The following is a 19,856-nucleotide window of genomic DNA, read 5'->3' as shown; positions in this document are numbered from 1 at the left end:
CTTTATTTTGGTTCTGTCCCATTCTACTAAATGTCTGATGTCCGAATTACAACTTATCCTGGCCTCACTGCCTCAGATCAAATTGCTTTGGAGCTGGCAACTGCACCTTCACCATTACCCACCAAGTCTGATACACAGTCTTTAGGGACTACTTTACCAAAAGAAATGGACAGAAAGGAAGGAACTAAGCAAAATTTATCTTTGAGCACCTGTGTTGGAACAGTCATGACCTCGAGTTTCACAGATGCTGTGCTGCAACAGTCCCAACATCGTGCTTCACTATCGGTAGCAAAGAGAGATGATAAACAAAGATCTTCTGGAATTCTGCCTGGATTTCGAATTTTTGGAGAGCCAGAGAATAGTCTTAGCTCCAGGGCACAGTTGGAGCCTCTATCCAGATCTGTGGTTAAAAATGCAAATGATAGTAACGGTGGACAACAGCTTATGAACGAGTGTACCAACAGTTCTAGAATGACTTCCTTCACAAGACTAAAAGAAGGAAATTTATCGGGATTAGCCATGAATAGATCTCACACAACTTTATGGTGGGTTGCTTCAGGAAGGCTAATAGTTTCATCAAAAATGCCCTGCCAACCTGGCCAGTCCCATAGAACAATACAGTACAATACAGGCCCTTCAGCCCACCATGTTGTGCTGACCACTAAACCACACCTAAGACTATCTAACCCCTTCCTCCCACATACCCCCTTATTTCAAATTCCTCCATATGCTTATCTAACAATCTCTTGAACTTGACCAACGTACCTGCCTCCACCACCACCCCAGACAGCGCATTCCATGCCCCAACCACTCTCTGGGTAAAAAACCTCCCTCTGATATCTCCCTTGAACTTCCCACCCATTACCTTAAAGCCATGCCCTCTTGTATTGAGCATTGGTGCCCTGGGAAAGAGGTGCTGGCTGTCTACTCTATCTATTCCTCTTAATATTTTGTATACCTCTATCATGTCTCCCCTCATCCTCCTCCTCTCCAATGAGTAAAGCCCTAGCTCCCTTAGTCTCTACTCATAATCCATACTCTCCAATCCAGGCAGCATCCTGGTAAATCTCCTCTGCACCCTTTCCAATGCTTCCACATCCTTCCTACAATGTGGCGACCAGAACCGGACACAGTACTCCAAGTGTGGTCTAACCAGAGTTTTGTAGAGCTGCATCATTACATCGCGGCTCTTAAACTTGATCCCACGACTTATGAAAGCTAACATCCCATAAGCTTTCTTAACTACCCTATCCACCTGTGAGGTAACTTTCAGGGATCTGTGGATATGAAGCCCCAGATCCCTCTGCTCCTCCACACTACCCAGAATCCTGCCACTAACATTGTACTCCACCTTGGAGTTTGTCCTTCCAAAGTGTACCACCTCACACTTCTCCGGATTGAACTCCATCTGCCACTTCTCAGCCCAGCTCTGCATCCTATCAATATCCTTCTGTAAGCTTCGACAGCCCTCCACACTATCCACAACACCATCGACCTTTGTGTCATCTGCAAACTGGCTAACCCACCCTTCCACCTCCTCATCCAAGTCATTAATAAATATCATGAAAAGTAGAGGTCCCAGAGCCGATCCTTGTGGGACACCATGAGTCATAGCCCTCCAATCTGAATGCACTCCCTCCATCACAACCCTCTGCTTTCCACAGGCATGCCAATTCTGAATCCACACGGCCAAGCCTCCCTGGATCCCTTGGTATCTGACCTTCTGAAGAAGCCTACCATGTGGAACCTTGTCAAATGCCCTACTAAAATCCATGTAGACCACATCTACTACACTACCCTCATCAATCTTCCTGGTCACCTCCTCAAAGAACCCTATCAGGCTTGTGAGGCAAGATCTTCCCTTCACAAAGCCATGCTGGCTGTCCCTAATCAGTCCATGATTCTCCAAATGCCCAAAGATCCTATCTCTCAGAATCCTTTCCAACAGCTTGTCCACCACAGACGCAAGGCTCACTGGTCTGTAATTCCCTGGACTATCTCTACTACCTTTTTTGAATAAGGGGACAACATCTGCCACCCTCCAATCCTCCGGTACCATTCCCGTGCACAATGAGGACTCAAAGATCCTAGCCAACAGTTCAGCAATCTCCTCCCTCGCCTTGCGAAGCAGCCTGGGAAATATTCGGTCAGGCCTGGGGACTTATCTGTCCTAATATTTTCTAACAGCTCCAACAGTCCCATTTCTCTCTTCTACCTTCTAGGAGAAGAAATAGGAGCTTGAAACCCAGAAGCCCAGACTTGAGAGCAGCTTCTTCCCCAATGCTATCAGACTTCTGAACCAATCACCTCTTTCACATTCCCTCCATTCTACATGGAAAGAATAGCTGCACACCATGAGCCCTTACACTGCCAGCCATTAACCCTTACATTTGCAGCCATCTTTCACATTCACTCCTTTTATCATTCCATGATAACAACTTATAGTGAAGTTAACATAAGACAGGAATGTTGCACCTATACATTAAGGATTGAGGTAGATAAGTATTGTCATGCCATTCCCGTCTAGCTACATGGTTTAAATCCTTTCCCTTCTGCATGAGTATATTCATTACAAGGATGCCCAGATCACAAAATACTTATAGATACTATAGTTGTCCATTCTCGCCACGCCATGCTGTCGTTTCCCAAGGTCAATATTTTTTTTTAAATATACAGTCGGAGTGATGTATCTACCGTGGTTGTCCTTTAACTTTTACTGCCGTGGGTGTTGTCCTCCTCTTTTTTTCTGAGTGTTATGTACCTGTGAATGTAGAGTCTCAATAACTTCGGTTAGTTTTTGTACATAACTAATCATTCTCTCACTAAGGGCATGTATATAGTTAAGTAACATAGGTAAAAATCCATCTGGTACACAAACTTGTCAAGCAGGGTGGTCCATAACCATGTTTCAGGACCTCTGGTGCACCCCTGGTGTTTCCACAATTCAATTTGATTTGCAGGGGCGTCCCCCTGAAGTTTCACTACACTTTCCATGTCAGGCAGTGCCGTTCTATTCAAAAGTTGTTTGTCTCTGTCTGAATAGGCGGTAAGGGGTCCCTGGATAGCAGCAGCCTTCGTGATTGCAACCACGTAGGCATTTCCTAGGGAAATGGGGTCTTGGACTTCAGTGTGTGCAACACACTTAATTATTGCTAGGTGGGAGGGTTGGGACAGAGATGTTAGGAGGTTAGAAACAAACAGAGCATTCTTAATAGGAGTGCCTGAGGAGGTCAAAAATCCACGATGCTGCCGCAATGCACCAAAGTCATGGGCAACCCCAAATGCATATTGTGAGTCCGTGTAAACGTTAAGGGAAATATTCTTTCCTTTGATGCAAGCATGCATCAATGCAAAAAGTTCAGTTTGTTGTGTGGAGAGAGGATGATGGAAGGCTGCAGCCTTTATCACTGTATCAGTACCCTGTACGATTGAATAATCAGATTGTTGCTGGCCTTGGTCATCTACAAAGGCTGAGCCATCCACAAACCAGGTTGTGCCTCCATTAATCGGACGGTCCTTTAAATCCTCACGAGCCGAAGTTAGGAAATGATTTCTCTGCAAACGGTCATGATCAGGCTCCGAAATCTCAGAAGGTGGCTGCGTCAGAAAAGAGGCTGGATTAACAGTTGTACAATTGTGGAAAGTCAGGTATGGACTGGCCAACAGGGAGACCTCATATCTACCCAGTCGTGCTTGAGTCATGTGGTGGGTCTGCTCTGATGTCAAGAGGGCAGCGACTGAATGCTGCATGTAAACCTGAACCAGTTGGTGTAGGGTAGTATCAGCAGCTGCAGAAACGATATCATGTAAAGCTGGCAAAATCTGTGTACACGGTGGCATTCCTTGTGCCACAGGATTTAGTTTAACAGAAAAATAGGCAACAGGTCTCCGGATATTACCATGATATTGGGTAAGTACAGCTGTGGCAAGGGTACTATGGTGTGGACGGTAGCTGGACGTTGGGTTTTACCGATATGTGTACCAGCACACAGGTGGTTTTTCCTACCTCATACGGAGACGCAGACCAGACCTCATCGGGAATTTCCGTCTTATCCTGTGGCCGATGATGTTTCAATATACCGAAAACCTCCTGAGCTGTCGCTCAATACATCAACACACCTTGAGGGAACTCCTGTTTAGTAGTCAAATTAGGATCAGCAAGATTCACCAAGCATTGTGTCAAGACACCGAGTTCCTTAGCCATATGTCCCTTATTAACAGTGAGTGTAACATGTGGATGGATTAATCCTGTTTGCTTCCACAACATATCTGGCACTTCACAGAGGGTAAACTCACATGGAGCCCACTATCAGTACACAATATTTCCACTCCAAGTCCTCTGAGCAAGTTCCTTCCAGCGAAATTGCAACTCAGATTCGATGTAATGGTGAAGGGTGACGTATGGGTAGCGTAATCTTAAGTCACTTGTAAGAGTGCCGTGGTCGGATAGTCTCTGAGATTACCTTCCAGTCCAGACATTCCAACAGTACGAGTGGCTACTGGGAACCCATATTCCTCCACGAGTTCCTGATCCAGGGTGGATAAGGTTGCCCCTGTATCTATCAAAATTGGAAGAGAGACTCCCTGCACCATCATCACAATGGGCTCTTCACTTCCCCCTTTTGCTATAAGTGGCAGAGCCCTTCCTGCGACCTCGGGTCACTTTCTGAAGGGGTCGTTGGTGGCAAAGGGTCCTCCTGGGGGATCATCACTGCTGGGATACAGCCAATTGTCCTAGTCATCAACTCCCATCGGTGCACGCAGGGGAAACTCATACTTCATACTGGGCTTGGTTGATGGTCTAATTTCCTCTACATTGTTGGGCCAAAAAGCCAGTACTGCCCTGCAGGATTGTTCACTTGTATTATCGCACCAGTCCAAGTTGGTCTTTACTAATGATGCTGTTTTCTCTGGGAGACACTGCATCAGAATGGCATTAAATTGGGTGGACGGCTGTCCATTATTATATGCCTGATCTCCAGCATACGTCTGATATGCTGTAGTGAAGCGTTCCCAAAGTTCCTGAGCTGTCTCTTTAGAAGTAGGTTTACATTCCAGAACCTTACTCACGTCAATGGGTCTTTTCAGACTCTGAGAAGGCTGTCAACATAATATTCACTTGTTGATTCAGATCATTATTATGCCGATTTAAATCTTCATACATAGCAATAGGACCTCCTAGTCCTCCAGGAGGCAGCATTGCTGCCTTCCACTTAATATGGCATGACAGAGGGAAAAGAGATCTTGGGGTTGTGCCCCGTACATGGTCTGAGTAGATCGTATATAATTTACGAATCCAACTAGATCTTTGTTTCTATCTGGGGCATGATGGGCTATTAGTAACATCTCTTGGGGTTTCCACGGTGTATAAATCTGCATAGTATCCTCTTGGCCCTGAGCACCCGCTCGGGGATTGGGGAGTACTCGAACAGGGTGCATTCTCGCATCAGGGTTTTTCTCCCTCTTTGCTCGGGGGTCTGTTTTCACACGTTCACCTACGCCTTCTACTGCTTGCTCATCTCTGATGGGAGGCTGGGCTTGGGGTATTTACTCTGCACCACGGGGTGCTTGTGCCAGTGCCGGCAGTGCTGGAGCTTGATGAACTTGAGGTCCCTGGGGGGGCATACGGGGCTGGTCTCACCCACAAGGAATCTTCCAATTCCTCATCCTCATCATTCTGCAAGAATAGGGTTGCCATGCCTGACAATGGGTCCCCGGGGTCATTATCGATCTTATTACCTTTGGCCATTTTATTAATCAATTGGCACTGTGCCTGGACTTCATTTATCTCTACGTTTCTTTTCTTGGTTATCATACCATTCACATTCAGCCTTTAACACCTCCCAATCTTTGGGTGCACCCTGCTTAGTACATAACTCAATCCCTCTTCGACATGCATTATCCCTCCAACTACTCTCTTTTGTCTTCTGCCACTCTTTTAAACCTTGTTCTTTCCATTTCTTAAGTTGTTTTTTCCACTTTTTCCCTACATTCCTTTCCCATAATGATTGTTCTGCCTTTACTGACCACGTGCCACCCTTCAGCCACTCTTCATTACCTAATTTTTTAGTTAAGGCTGCTGACAATTGTCGATACTGTTTTCGATGTTCTGGGTGCAAATAACACAACTGTTGCACCGGGGCACCCCCATCAGTTTTATCTAGGTTCTGTCCCATTCTACTAAATGTCTGATGTCCAAATTACAATTTATCCTGGGCTCACTGCCTCGGATTGAATTACAATTTGTCCCAGACTATGTTTCCAAACGAACAGTATTTCCAAACGAACTCTGTAGTACTACTTTAGTTTTCCAAACGAACTTATCCCAGACGAACTTATTTTTACCAACCGAATTTACTCCATACGACCTTATTTATACCAAACTTATTTGTTCTTTTCGAACTCTAATTCCAAACGAACTTTAATTCCGAACGAACTTATACCATACGAACTTTAAGTACTTATTTTTATACCATATGGCTATTTCTTAAAGATAACATGCTCCTACCTGTGAATCTCTTTGTTCTCTTTCCTGGTTCTTTTTGGGTCTCGGCAGGGAACCAGATCTACCTCGGATGAGGGACCACAGTGTTCCCGGAGGTCAATGTAGGAGTCAGACGCAAGGGGTCTGAAGGTGCCTTTATTTCCCCCTTTGACCTTCCAAACGCCGCCTGCCACTTACTCAGTCTGGAGGTATCCAGATATCCCAGCGAGATCCTGCTGACTACACCAATGTAAAAGTCGAACCGCACTGTAATAAATAAGACAACAGCAGAACCAAAGAACATACGATTAATGCTTTATTAGTTTAATGTTAGTGGGAGTGAGGGATACAGAGAAAGAGTAAACAGTGTAACCCGAACTCTGTACTAATCCCACTTGGAGATCAACCGGTCAGTGTCCCTATTTTTATACCCACTTCGTGGGAAACCTTTGTGGGAAGTTGCACTTACTAAGGCTGTTGCTTACAGCAAGCTTTCAGCAAAACAAGATACGTCTAAAAAAAAACTTCTTTCTCACCCGCACCTGGACATTTTTACAGCCATAACTATAGTCACCCCATGGTTGAGGCATTATCACACCATGGGAAGAACAGCTGCACACTATTAACCCTTACATTGCCAGTTGTTAACCCTTGCATTCCCAGTTATCTTTTACATAGTGTCTTGTGATATATCTTAAAAGAGAATAATCAAACCCTGGCAGCAGCATTACATTGCAGCTTTCATTTCATTTCACAGCAACATGTTGCAGCATACATACACACACACACACCAACCCCAACTTTAGAAGCTACTCTGACTTAACATTACTGAAATATTTCATCAAACTTCCACTCACTGAAGAATTTAAGATAGAAATTTTCACCCATTTGGCTTCCAAAGAGCATAATTTCTTTTGCAACTGGTCATGATATTCAAAAAGCTTCCCCCCATTTATTACAATACATTACTATTCCACAGATCATCAGTCTTATTTTCTCTCAGCTCATTGATAATTTTGGTAAGACTGTCAATTTTCTGCTCTTTTCTCTTCAATTTTTGTTGTAGTACTCTAAACCTTTGCCGATGTTCTTCATTCTTCTTTCTTTCCCAAGCAAGCTTCTTTTCTAATGTTCGCCTGATGATATCTGGACAAGGACTCATAAAGTAACTGTGATCCTGAGGAAATGTCATTCCTGACAAATCTTGGTCATCCTGAGAAGAAAGCACATTCTCAGAGGAACACTGCAATTCTTCTGAAGGCTGAACTGGGGTGGAGAGATGAGTCTGTGTTTCTGGGATAAGTACTTCTGTAGATATCCAAGTTGTTTCTTCTGGTATTATTACTCTGTCAGATGCTGGATCAGCAGATGACGTGAATAAACATGGCAAAACATCAGCAGACACAGCAGATACATCCACTGAACCCACAAGTGCGGTACATGTATCCGATTGTACTTCAGGTCTTGATAATATATTGGCTGTCCAATGGAGGGCGTCTGAACACAGAACGGCAGCTGAATCTTGAGACGCTTCCTCTGAATGACTTACAATTACTTCATCTGAAACTGATTCCATCTTTCCCTCTGTTGCAGATGTTTCAGTTTGTGCACTGCAGTTAAAGACTGCAAGAACCTCTGAAGACTCTGCTTCAGGTTTTAAAGGCACTTCCAATACTTGAGAGAATTCTGCTAAATTCAAGACAGCTGCTGCTGCTAGCTGAGCTAGCCGTCCTGAGTTGAGAGTATCTGTTGTTAATGTAGACTGTTCATCTGTTACCTTAGTTTGGCCTGATTGCTTGACTTAATGTTTCATCAACTAAATCAGGTTGCGATGGCAAAAGCGACATCTCCACGTCTGAAGATTCCTTATGGTGTCCACTATAAGCCTTTACTTTATTTGACTTTCTGGAGCCTGTAGTCTGCAAATTAGTGAAAATGTTTGAATTGTTAATTCTAAAGTAAAACTTCAATAGATTTTGCACTACATCATTCCTCCTTTGAGATAACATAAACTCTCCAAATATTCCTCATATGCAAAACTTGGAGAAATCAGTATGATCAATTTTAAAAGAATGCAAACAAGAATCAACAATCCTGCCCTCCTCTTCATTTTCAAACTCAAACCGCATGCAAACATGTACCTTAGTGCATTTCTATATCATTTAAAAGAACCAACTCCCTCATTTACATTCTTTGCATCTACAGCCAATTAGAATATAGCAATTCAGCACTCCCATTGAACTTATGGTCTGAGGTTTTTTTGGGACACCAATAGTTAATGATAATGCACCAGGTTTTGGTATACCATAGGAATCTAGCTTTTGAGGGCAGCTTCTTAGTTGTTCTACCAACAATCCAGGAGTTTGCTACTTAACCAATTCTATCATAAATTGCCAGAAAATTAATCAAAATTTGATTTTAAATATACACAGAAACCTAAAAAGTCCTTAAATAAGTATGTGATTATTACTGCAAATAAATGACATACTTGCAATCACTTGGAAATATTTATAGAGAAAATTTAGACAATCAACATTACCAAAAATGGTTTACCAAAATAAATGTCAGACACAGTACCTTATTTTTAGGAGGTGGAAATATGGTTGGTACAGAAGAAAATTTTAAATGCCTTCTATCATTCCGTTCTTCAAAGCACTCTTTAATGAAGTGATCACTGCAGAGAGTTGCTCTTGGTGATGGCACCCAGTTTTCTCGTGCTACAGCTTTTAACCATTTTGCCATGAGGTCAGGTCTTGAAATAGGAAATCTACGTCAAGACAACCCAAAATAAGCCAGATGAATGCAATTTACTGAAACCGGATTTTTAGATTTGTATTGTTCTGAATTGCTATATCTATCAGTCAACACCTCTGCTATGCTTATAGCTGCCTATCAGCAAATGCTCTATTCTGGTGAGATATCTTAAACTCATTTCATAATTAAATGAGTTTGGTCAGTTCAAGAGTCTTAATAGTGAGATTCAAATCACAATCACTTAATTACCAATCATTACATATGAAAATAAACATATTGATAAGTCAGAAAATTGATAGGTGAGAAAGTAGATTTTAGTAAGAATGTCAAAATTCCCAAATCTGTGAAATCTTTATAATGTTGATCTAAAACAGCAGCACTGTGTGTGAACATAGCACTGTAAATACCAGCACCTCTCTCTCATTAAATATTAATAGGAATACCTCCAAACTAAAATCAAAGAGTGCAGGTTATGGATTTAAGAAAGAGATAATGGGGAACTATGGTCCTGTTAGCCTGACATCGATTTTAGATAAAATCCTGGAATCTATCAAGCAAGTGGTAGCTGGGCACTTTGAAAAAAATTTACAGGACTGGAAGAGTCAATATAGATTTACAAAACAGAAGTCATGTTTGACAAATCTGTTAGAGCTTTTTTTTGAGGTTGCAATTAGCAGTATAGAAGAGGAACCAGTGGAAGTGGTATATTTGGACTTTCAGATGGCCTTTGATAAGATGCTACAGAAAAAAATTGGAGTGCATAGGGTTGAGCATTGTTTCTTGATAATAAACAGTAGGAATAAAGGGATTATTTTCAGCTTGGGAGGTTGTAGCTAGTGAGGGTTTGGTGTTGGGGACCAAGTTGTTCACAATCTATATGAATGATTTGGATGTGGGAACCAAGCATATAAACTTTACTGATGAAACACAGCTAGATGTCATGGTAGAAAGAGGCTTCATGAGTTATAGACTGGCTATGTGATATGGCTAGGCCATGGCAGATGGAATAGGATGTGAAAAAATGCAAGATCATCCACTTTGCTAGGAAAAAAAATAGAAAAGTTTATTTTTAAACAGTGAGATATTGAAATATGGTGTTCACTATGTTAGGAGTCCTTGCACATGAATCACTAACAGTTAACATGTAAGTACAGCAAGCAACTGGTAAGGCAAACATATGTTAGCCTTTAATGCTAGAGGATTTGGTATTGGTTTATTATTGTCACTTGTACCAAGGTACAGTGAAAAACTGTCTTGCATACTGATCGTACAGGTCAATTCATTACATAGTGCAGTTACATTGAGTTAGTAGTGTATTGAGGTAGCTACAGGTAAAAACAATAACCGTACAGAGTTAAAGACAGCTACAGAGAAAGTGCAGTGCAATAAGGTGCAAGGTCACAACAAGGTAGATCGTGAGTCCAGAGTTCATCTCATCATATAAGGGAACCGTTCGATAGTCTTATCACAGTGGGATAGAAGCTGTCCTTAAGCCTGGTGGTACGTGCCCTCAGGCTCCCTGTATCTTCTACCTGATGGTATTTGTATTGTTTTATTATGTCACTGTACCGAGGTACAGTGAAAAGCTGTACAAGAGCAAGGAGATGAGATTATACCCAAAATACTGTGTATAAGTCTGCCCCTTCGACATCCAAGAAAGTATATCTTTGCAATTGAGGAAGCACAATGAAGATCAATTGCTGAGCTGAGAGGTTTGTCCTATTAAGCAGATGGGCATAAACTTAAGCTTAGAAGAATGAGAATTACTCTCTTTAAAATGTACAACATTCCTATGGAGTTTTGACAGGATAGATCCGGGGATGATGCATCGCTTGGCTGAGGAAGCAGGATCACAGTTTCAAAATAAAGGTTCAGCCATTCAGTACTAGAATGAGTTGAAATTTCAAATCTGACATGGCATCCGTGACCTGAAACATTAACTTTGCTCCTCTTTCCACATGATGCTGCCTGACCTGCTGAGTTTTCCCAACATTTTCTGCTATTATTTCAGACTTCCAGCATCTGCAGTTTTATGACATTCAAGAGATATATTTAATCACAGTGCAGTGAATCTTTGTAATTCTCTATCCAAAAAGGTCATGAAGGCTTAGTTACCAAGTTAATTGCAGGCATGAGACTGAAAGACTTTTGTCTTTTTAGGCAATCAAGTGATGTAGGGTTAATGCAGGAACCTGGTGCAGAGCAGGCACAGAGGGTGAAATGTCCTTGCCCCACGCCTATTTACTATGTTCTTATTGAGATACAAAAGCCTCCAGGTGGTTAATTATGCAAACACCTCAATAAGGAAAATTAAATGTTATTAGCTGTAATGTTTCAGGAAATGCAAAAATACCACAAATGAATGAAAAATAGAAAGCAAAATTTCTGCAGTGTATTTTTGGTTAAATTTGACCGCAATAAATAAGGTAACTTTAAAGTAGGACCATACTTTATGATTTTCAAACACAGTCATAATACTTTATACTTGTGTAAACAGATAGTGAAACCGTTATACAAAGAAACATTTTACAACACATTGAAATATAATTTTATGTAGTGCAATGGCTATAATTTGGTCTGTACCCTGGTGTATTTTACTCTTGTATAACAGAATTTTATAATAATTTCTTGTAAACTGACATCTGTATACAAATTACACAAGTATAACGAACACATAAATAGACTGAAATGTCAAAAATTCCTCTTCCCCCACAGATGCTGCTCGGCCGCTGAGTTCCTCCAGCTGTTGCTTCAGACTCCAGCATCTGCAGTCTCATGTCTACATGAATACATTTGCCTATTAATGCATCAGATATAATACAGGACATCTCCCTTGCTCTTTCCAACTGACTGGAAACTCCACAATGAAGATTCATACAAAGACAGAGAGTTGATCAAATTGCCTTAACCTCAGAAGTTTCTGTTTACTCGCTCAGCACAAAGATGAATCTCAGAATTCCAAACAATTCTCCACACAAAATAATGCATGGAAGACTAGAGAACACCTTCATCAGTCTGATTAGCTTTTACTTTGTCCATGGATTTCTAGACAGTCATAATATGTCATTCATGCACAATATGAATTGGAAATTCATTTTATTTTACATTTTGAATCACCTAATTTTCTTTCTACCCCTTTGTCACTTTCCTGGAACATCAAATCCCATCCCTCAAGTACCTGGATTTTATACCACAACAACAAAAGGTGGCATAGAAAGTTGTTTTTACAGCCTTTCTCTAATAGTGGGAAACAAAGCTGACAGTTAATTGCCTTCTGTAATCAACCCGAAACAAACTTCCACATGATCAATGGTGCAAGATTCATATATTTTTTAATGCAAAAGCAATCTGATGCAGCTGAAAATCTATAAAATGTATTCTATAGATATCCCAATGTGAGTCATCCTACAAGAATTATTGTTTTCTATCAGTGGGGATCGATCACAAGAGCAGAAACATTTAGGTCCACTAATTTGTAGGAGACACATCAGTAAAATTTATATTGAATTGAGTGGAAAAGCATAATGAGAAGCCCTCTAAATATGCCTTTTTCCAATTTAGTTTTACTGTATTAGGATTTTAAGGCAGCTTGTAAGATTTATCAGATGCAATTGGAATCTGAATTTCCATCAAGAGTTCTCCTGAATATCTGCAATTGCGTTAGAAGTGCATCATTCCCAAAAGTGGACAACACTGGTATACGGGGTGGTGAAATACACAAAAAGAATGATTGTGTTAGGCAAATAGGGAGGATAATGGTAAAAGTAGAATATAAATTGGGCACAGGAGATTTAAATGGGAATAACAGAATTTTTACTGAAAGCTGTCCCCATAATCAGAAACCGAAAGATGAGATGCTGTTTCTCAAGCTAACGTTTACCTTCACTGGAATAGTACAGGAGGTCCAACTGGAGAGGTCAAAGTGGGACTGGGGAGGATGAAAGGGAAAGGTAACTAAAAGCTTGAGAATCACTTGTGAACTGAATGCAGTTGTCCACAAACCAAACTGCAATTGGACTCCCCATCATACAGTTCCAAATTGAAATACAAAATACATCAGTGTCTAGGACGTGGAATGCTTTGCTTTGCTCCATGAAATTTGTGATGGGTGGTGGTAAAAACAGCAACTATTTCCTCTCAAAAACATGCAGGGGATGGGATCACTGAGTGCAACTGAAAAGTAGGTAGGAAAGTTGCAGTAGGAATTGTACCTGCACAGCACTGAAGATCTATTGGATTCATGCTGGAGTTGGCAGAAATTGCACAAGTAACTTGTTGAGTGTGCAGACCATGGGGTGGAGCTAAAGCCAAGGGAAACTCTACCATAGTCAGAATCAGGTTTATTATCACTGACATATGTCATGAAATTTGTTGTTTTGCAGCAGCAGTACAGTGCAAGACATAAAGACATAAAAATTACTATAAGTTACAAAAAATAAATAAATAGTGCAAGAGGAATAATGAGGTATTGTTCATGGACCATCAGAAATCTGATGGTGGGGGAGAAGAAGCTGTTCCTGAAAGGTTGAGTGTGGTCCTTCAGGCTCCTGTACCTACTACAAGATGGTAGTAACATGAAGAGGGCATGTCCTGGGTGGTGAGGGTCATTAATAATGGATGCCGCCTTCTTGAGGCACCGCCTCTTGAAGATGTCCTCAATGGCGGGGAGGGTTGTGCCAGTGATGGAGCTGGTTGAGTCTGCAGCCCTCTGCAGCCTCTTTTGATCCTGTGCATCGGAGCCTCCATACCAGGTAGTGATGCAACCAGTCAAAATGCTCTCCACTGTAGATCTGTAAAAATTTACAAGAGTTTTTGGTGACATACCAAATCTCCTCAAACTCCTAATGAAGTAGAGCTGCTGGTGTGCCTTCTTTGTGATTGCATCAACGTGTTGGGCCTAAGATAGATCCTCTGAGATGCTGACGCCCAGGAACTTGAAGATGCTCACCCTTTCCACCGCTGACCCCTCAATGAAAACTGGTCTGTGTTCTCCCGACTTCCCCTTCCTGAAGTCCACTATCAATTCCTTGGTCTTGCTGACGTTGAGTGCGAGGTGTTGTTGTGACACCACTCAACCAGCAGATCTATCTCACTCCTGTACGCCTCCTCATCACAATCTGAGACTCTGCCTACAACAGTGGTGTCATTGGCAAATTATAAATGGCATTTGAGCTGTGCCTAGCCACCACAGTCACGAGTGTAGGAGAGTAAAGCAGGGGCTAAGCACACATCCTTGAAGTGTGCCTGCGTTGATTATCAGTGAGGAGGAGCTATCACTACCGGTCTGCACTGAATGTGGTCTCCCAATAAGGAAGTTGGGAATCCAGTTGCAGAGAGAGGTACAGGGGCTCAGGTTTTTGAAGCTTTTTGATTAGTACTGAGGGGACAATTGTGTTGAACACCAAGGTATAATCAATAAACAGCAACCTGACGTACATTTTGCTGTTGTCTAGGTGCTCCAAAGCCAAGTGGAGAGCCAGTGAGATTGCATCCGCTGTAGACTGTTGTGGCAGTAGGCAAATTGCAGCAGGTCCAGGTCCTTGCTCAGGCAGGAGTTAATTCTAGCCATGACCAACCTCTCAAAGCACTCATCACAGCAGATGCGAATGCTACTGGGCGAAAGTCATTGAGCAGCTCACCTGCTCTTCTTGGGCACCAGTATGATTGATGTCCTTTTGAAGCAGGTGCAAACCTCCAACTGCAGCAGTGAGAGGTTGGAGGTGTCCTTGAAACACTTCAGCCAGTTGGTTTGGGGAAAAAGAGGAAGGAGGTGAAAGCATAGTTGTGGAAATGGGACAGAAATGGTTGAAGGCAACGTCAACCAGGAAGAATAAGGAACTATTGGAAACACTGAAATGAATAGTGGCATCATGACAGATATACGGGTAAAAAAACTGGCAGAGGGTCCTTAAGAAAGTTGAAGATGAAAAGTGCAATCAAGTTATCTCAGGAGTCACGCTTGCACGTGAACAGTCAACAGCCATTTCCCAAAATGGAGATAAATTGAAAAGGAAAGAGTAATTCTCCAAGAAGGACCATGTGAAGATAAGGGAAGGTAGAAATTAGAAGCAAAGGATGAAATTTTCCAGTGTGGGATGAGAACAGGAAAAAGCACATAAGCAGATATGGATGCACAGGAAAGATAGGCAATATCTGTGACCTTAGTGGGGCTGGAATAAAGAATGTTCCATACATCCATGAAAGTGCAGATATAACGAGGACTAATGGATTCGTAAGACTTTAACAAGGCCTTTGACAAGGTCCCGCTTGGTAGGCAGGTCTGGAAGGTTAGAACACTTGGGATCCAGGGTGAGCAAGCCAAGTAGATACAAAATTGGCAAGGTGGTAGTGGAGGGCTGTTTTTCAGATTGGAGGCCTGTGACCAATGGTTCTCAGGGATCAGTGCTGCGTCCTCTGTTGTTTGTCATATATAATACCCTGGATGAAAATGTAGGTGGCCATGATTAGCAAGGCTGCAGATAACACCAAAATTGGTGGTTAGAGTAGATAGTGAACAAGGTTTTCTAAGGTCATGACAGGATATTGATCAAATGGGAAAAACCAGAGCAGGACTTGCATAGTGAATGGCAGACTCTGGGGAGTGTTGTTAAGTAGAGAGAACTTGCAGTACAAGTGCATCATTCCCTGAAAGTGACACCCATGGCTGGACAGGGTGGTGAAGAAGGCATACCAAGTGCTTGCCTTCATTGGATGAGACATTGAGAACAAGAATTGGACATTATGTTACAGTTGTACAAAACGTTGGTTAAGCTGCATTTAGAGTATCGTGTGCAGTTCTGGTCACCATGCTGTAGGGAGGGCACAGAAAAGAATTCAAAAGGATGTTGCCTGGATTGGAGAACTTGGGCTATGAGAAGAGGCTAAGAGATGACATGATAGAAGTACATAAAGTTTGAGAGGCATAGATGAAGTATATAACCAGAGTCTATTTCCCATGGTAGGGTGTCTGAAACTAGAGGGCATGGGCTTAAGGTGAAAGGGAGGAGGTTTAAAGGGTATCTGAGGGGTAAGTTGTTTACACAAATTATAGCTGGTATCTAGAATGAGCTGCCAGAGGTGGTAGTGGAGGCAGGAACAATAACAATGTTTAAAAGGCACCTGGACAAGTACTTGAATGAGCAAGGAATAGAGGGATATGGGACATGCAGGCAAGTGGATTAGTATAGATCAGCATGATGGTGGCATAGATACAGTGGACCAAAAGGCCCATTTCTATGCTGCACAACTTTATGACTTTAAGAACATCAGAAAAAGCAGGAGATTGCCATTGAACCCTGTATCCCATTCAGTAATACCATGATTGATCTTCCCCACATTCTCATCAACCCCTCTAGATTAAACTACTCACCCATACAATAAGGAGAATGTATAGTGGTCAATCAACCTGCACACTTTTGGGATGTGGGAGGAAACCAGAGCACCCAGAGGATACCCCATGGGGCCACAGGGAGAAACTACAAACTCCAGACAGCATTGGAAGTCAGGATTGAACCCAGGTCACTGGAGCTGAGAGGCAGCAATTGTACCACCTGCACTACCAGTCACCATTTACACTATCCATTTTCCATTTGTGCCATGAATTCATTTTGCTTGTTACAGATTCCATGCGCATTTAGATAAAATGCCTTTAATTTTGACTTTTTATCATTTTCTCTGCTCTGACTTAATTGGAGGTTCGTTCTGTCCCTTTTGTGACAGACTCTGGTTATCATTACCCTGCACTATCACCTTGTGAACCCTCTCCCATTCTATTTCATTTGCGCCTTATCGACATTCCTAGTTATTCCATTCACAAGGACACTTGTCCCAGCATACTTCAAATAGAAGTCCATCCCAACATAACAGGTCCCCTTTCCCCCAGAACAAGAAGAAAAAAACTGATTTCTCCCACACCAATATTTGAGCCACACATTTAGCTCTATGGTCTTATCTGGCCCAATTTGTACAACTTTTGTTTCAAAGTACTGAGTGGTGTCAACAGACAAGTTTTCCATTGTAAAAAATGTTTTACTGGGAAAAGATTGAGATAAATGGAGCCTGATCTGTATCTCTTCAGCAGTGGTTCCCCAAGCCAAGCTGCCGGGGCCTGGAGGTGCCAAATGACTGGACGTAGAATCATATTTTTACCAAAGTAGGCTGTTACAGCACAAGGCCATGTTAAATTGTTACAAGCATCGTTAGATTCACAGCTGTAATGGGCAAAACATTCCACAATCCACCACAACCCTTCTTCAAAGTGATAGGAGAAAGACATTCATTTAAAATTTGCAATCCAGTGACAGAATTTTTGCTAGGGAGATTATTGTAACATGGCATCTCCCCACCTTCCCTAATAAAATAATTTCATATCTGGCAAAATCAGTAGTAACAGGGTGTAAATGCATTTTTTGTATGAAAAGGTAATTTATCGAAATCCTTTGAAAACACTTTTATAGATTTCAGAAATATTACATTCCTAGCAGAAACGGTAGAACTACGGCTAAATACAATCCCAACAAGTTAATTTAACAGAGAATACAAAATATTCAACACAATGCGGAAAACTCGACAGTTACAGCATATCCATTGTAGAGATCACTTTGGAGAGGCTCTATTTTCAGGAGCTGAGGAAATTTGTTTTATCTCTGAGATGTATGATTAAAATACCATGGCCATTACCTTTACACTGTCTTTGTCTATTACCTCCACACAGGCCTCAAATGCAGTGGATGTAACTCTCGACCCTTTATCTTAACGTAATTATAGTAAACAGTGACGGGGTAGCTATAGCTGCAACTGCTGCATATCTGTAAGAGAGCCCCACCACTGGAGAACGCAAATTGGCCCTGGCGTCCAAGAAGCATGCCCAGTTCTGGCTAAAATGATAATAATAAACCTTACGGTTTTAGAGTGGTACAGCATGGGGGCAGGCCTTTGGCCCAACTCGTCCAGGCAATTTGGCCTTCCTGAGCTGGCCCCATTTGCCTGCGTTTGGCCCATGTCCCTCTAGACTTTCCCTGTCCATTACTGTCTAAATGTCTTTTAAACATTGTAATTGTTCCTCTGGCAGCTCGTTCCATTTACCCACCACCCTTTAACTGTGACACTTTATTCTGCATTCTATTATTGTTTTGCCTTGTACTACCTCAAATGCGTTGTGTAATGAAAAGATCCGTATGGATGGCATGCAAAACAAAGTTTTTCACAGTACCTCGGTTTTGTGACAATAAGATATCTTCATTAGTCACATGTACATCGAAACACACAGCGAAATGTGAAAAACTTGCTGCTTAAGTCCCCTTTAAATCTTTCCCCTCTCACTTTAAATGTACACCCTCTAGTTTTAGACTCCCTTACCCTGGGAAACCTTATGAAGAAGTTGTACAAGATGTTAGCAAGGCCAAATTTAGAGTATTGTGTGCAGTTCTGGTCACCTACCTACAGGAAAGATATCAATAAGCTTGAAAGAGTGTGGAGAGGATTTACAGGGATGTTACCGGGACTTGGGGACCTGGGTTGTGGGGAGGGGTTGAATAGGTTGGGACTTTATTCCCTGGAGCACAGGAGAATGAGGGGATATCTTATAGAGATATACAAAAGTATGAGGGATATAGATACGGTGAATGCATGCAGTCTTTTTCCCGTAAGGTTGGTTGAGACTGGAACTAGAGGACATAGCTTTAGGGTGAAGGGTGAAATATATAAGGGGTATCTGAGGGGGAACTTCTTCACTCAGAGGGTGGTGCGAGTGTGGAACGAGCTGCCAGCAAAAGTGGTGGATGCAGGTTCAATTGTAACATTTAGGAGAAGTTTGGATGGGTCCGGAGGGATATGTCTGGGGGCAAGTAGATGGGACCAGGCATAAGATCAGGCGGCATGGACTAGATGGGCCGAAGGGCCTGTTTCTGTGCTGTAGTACTCTATCTATCTAAAATCGACACCCCGACTTCCCGAACCACACTGAAGAAAACTGGGATTCACAGGCAAGGGAATAAAGCCGTGATTTTATCAGAGCAGTTTTAAAGAGGCCTAGAGGAAGAACAACCCCGCAAAGCAGCATTCTAGCACTCTCATACCTGTGAAAAGTTATGCCGCTTCCTTTCTTGAAGCGGTTCTTACAATCCAGTGCGCTGCATGAGACTGGCATCTTCCAGGCGAACCAAACGCCAGCCCCGAGCACTCAACGCCCCTCTGCCTGCAAGAAAGATGGCGGGCCGATGGACAATGACGTCACTTGGAATGCGGGCCCTGGATTGGAACTCTGGAGAAAGAATACAAAATGTTCCTTAATTCCCCACCAGTGCTTCAAAGTTCAGCCGTAGATCTCATCGTCTTACTTTACATCGAGAGAAAACAAATCCTTTCAGGATGAATTTATAACCGCCCTTAGTTTAACCGACCCAAGAGGATTCTTTGTTATGCCCGAAGACTGTCTTCGCTATACTAATCTGCAATTACGCAGCTTTCAAAAATCACATTAATGAAAACTAAATTTGAATATGTTTTCATTATCCAGATTTTATTGTTGCATTCTGTATTACTTGCGTAACTATTCCCTTCCGGTAGCACCCACTGCTCGTTGTTACAATAAAACTACAACTCCCTATTTCCACCCTCT

General features: G+C 42.2%; 1 protein-coding gene across 1 annotated transcript; it reads right to left on the bottom strand.

The window, feature by feature from the left end:
* Positions 1-8,261: 8,261 nt before the first annotated feature.
* LOC127571785 (THAP domain-containing protein 1-like) lies at positions 8,262-19,657 on the bottom strand. The gene is made up of 3 exons (XM_052018491.1): positions 19,315-19,657; positions 9,062-9,251; positions 8,262-8,403 (listed from the first exon to the last, which is right to left on the bottom strand). Exons 1-3 carry the CDS (start codon positions 19,383-19,385, stop codon positions 8,263-8,265), a joined length of 402 nt encoding a protein of 133 aa, XP_051874451.1. The 5' UTR covers positions 19,386-19,657; the 3' UTR covers position 8,262.
* Between the last annotated feature and the right edge of the window lie 199 nt (positions 19,658-19,856).

Source organism: Pristis pectinata, chromosome 6 (genome assembly GCF_009764475.1).
Source record: "Pristis pectinata isolate sPriPec2 chromosome 6, sPriPec2.1.pri, whole genome shotgun sequence".
Classification (NCBI taxonomy): domain Eukaryota; kingdom Metazoa; phylum Chordata; class Chondrichthyes; order Rhinopristiformes; family Pristidae; genus Pristis; species Pristis pectinata.
The sequence above is the reverse complement of the archived record's forward strand: the minus strand, read 5'-3'. Positions and strand labels throughout refer to the sequence as shown.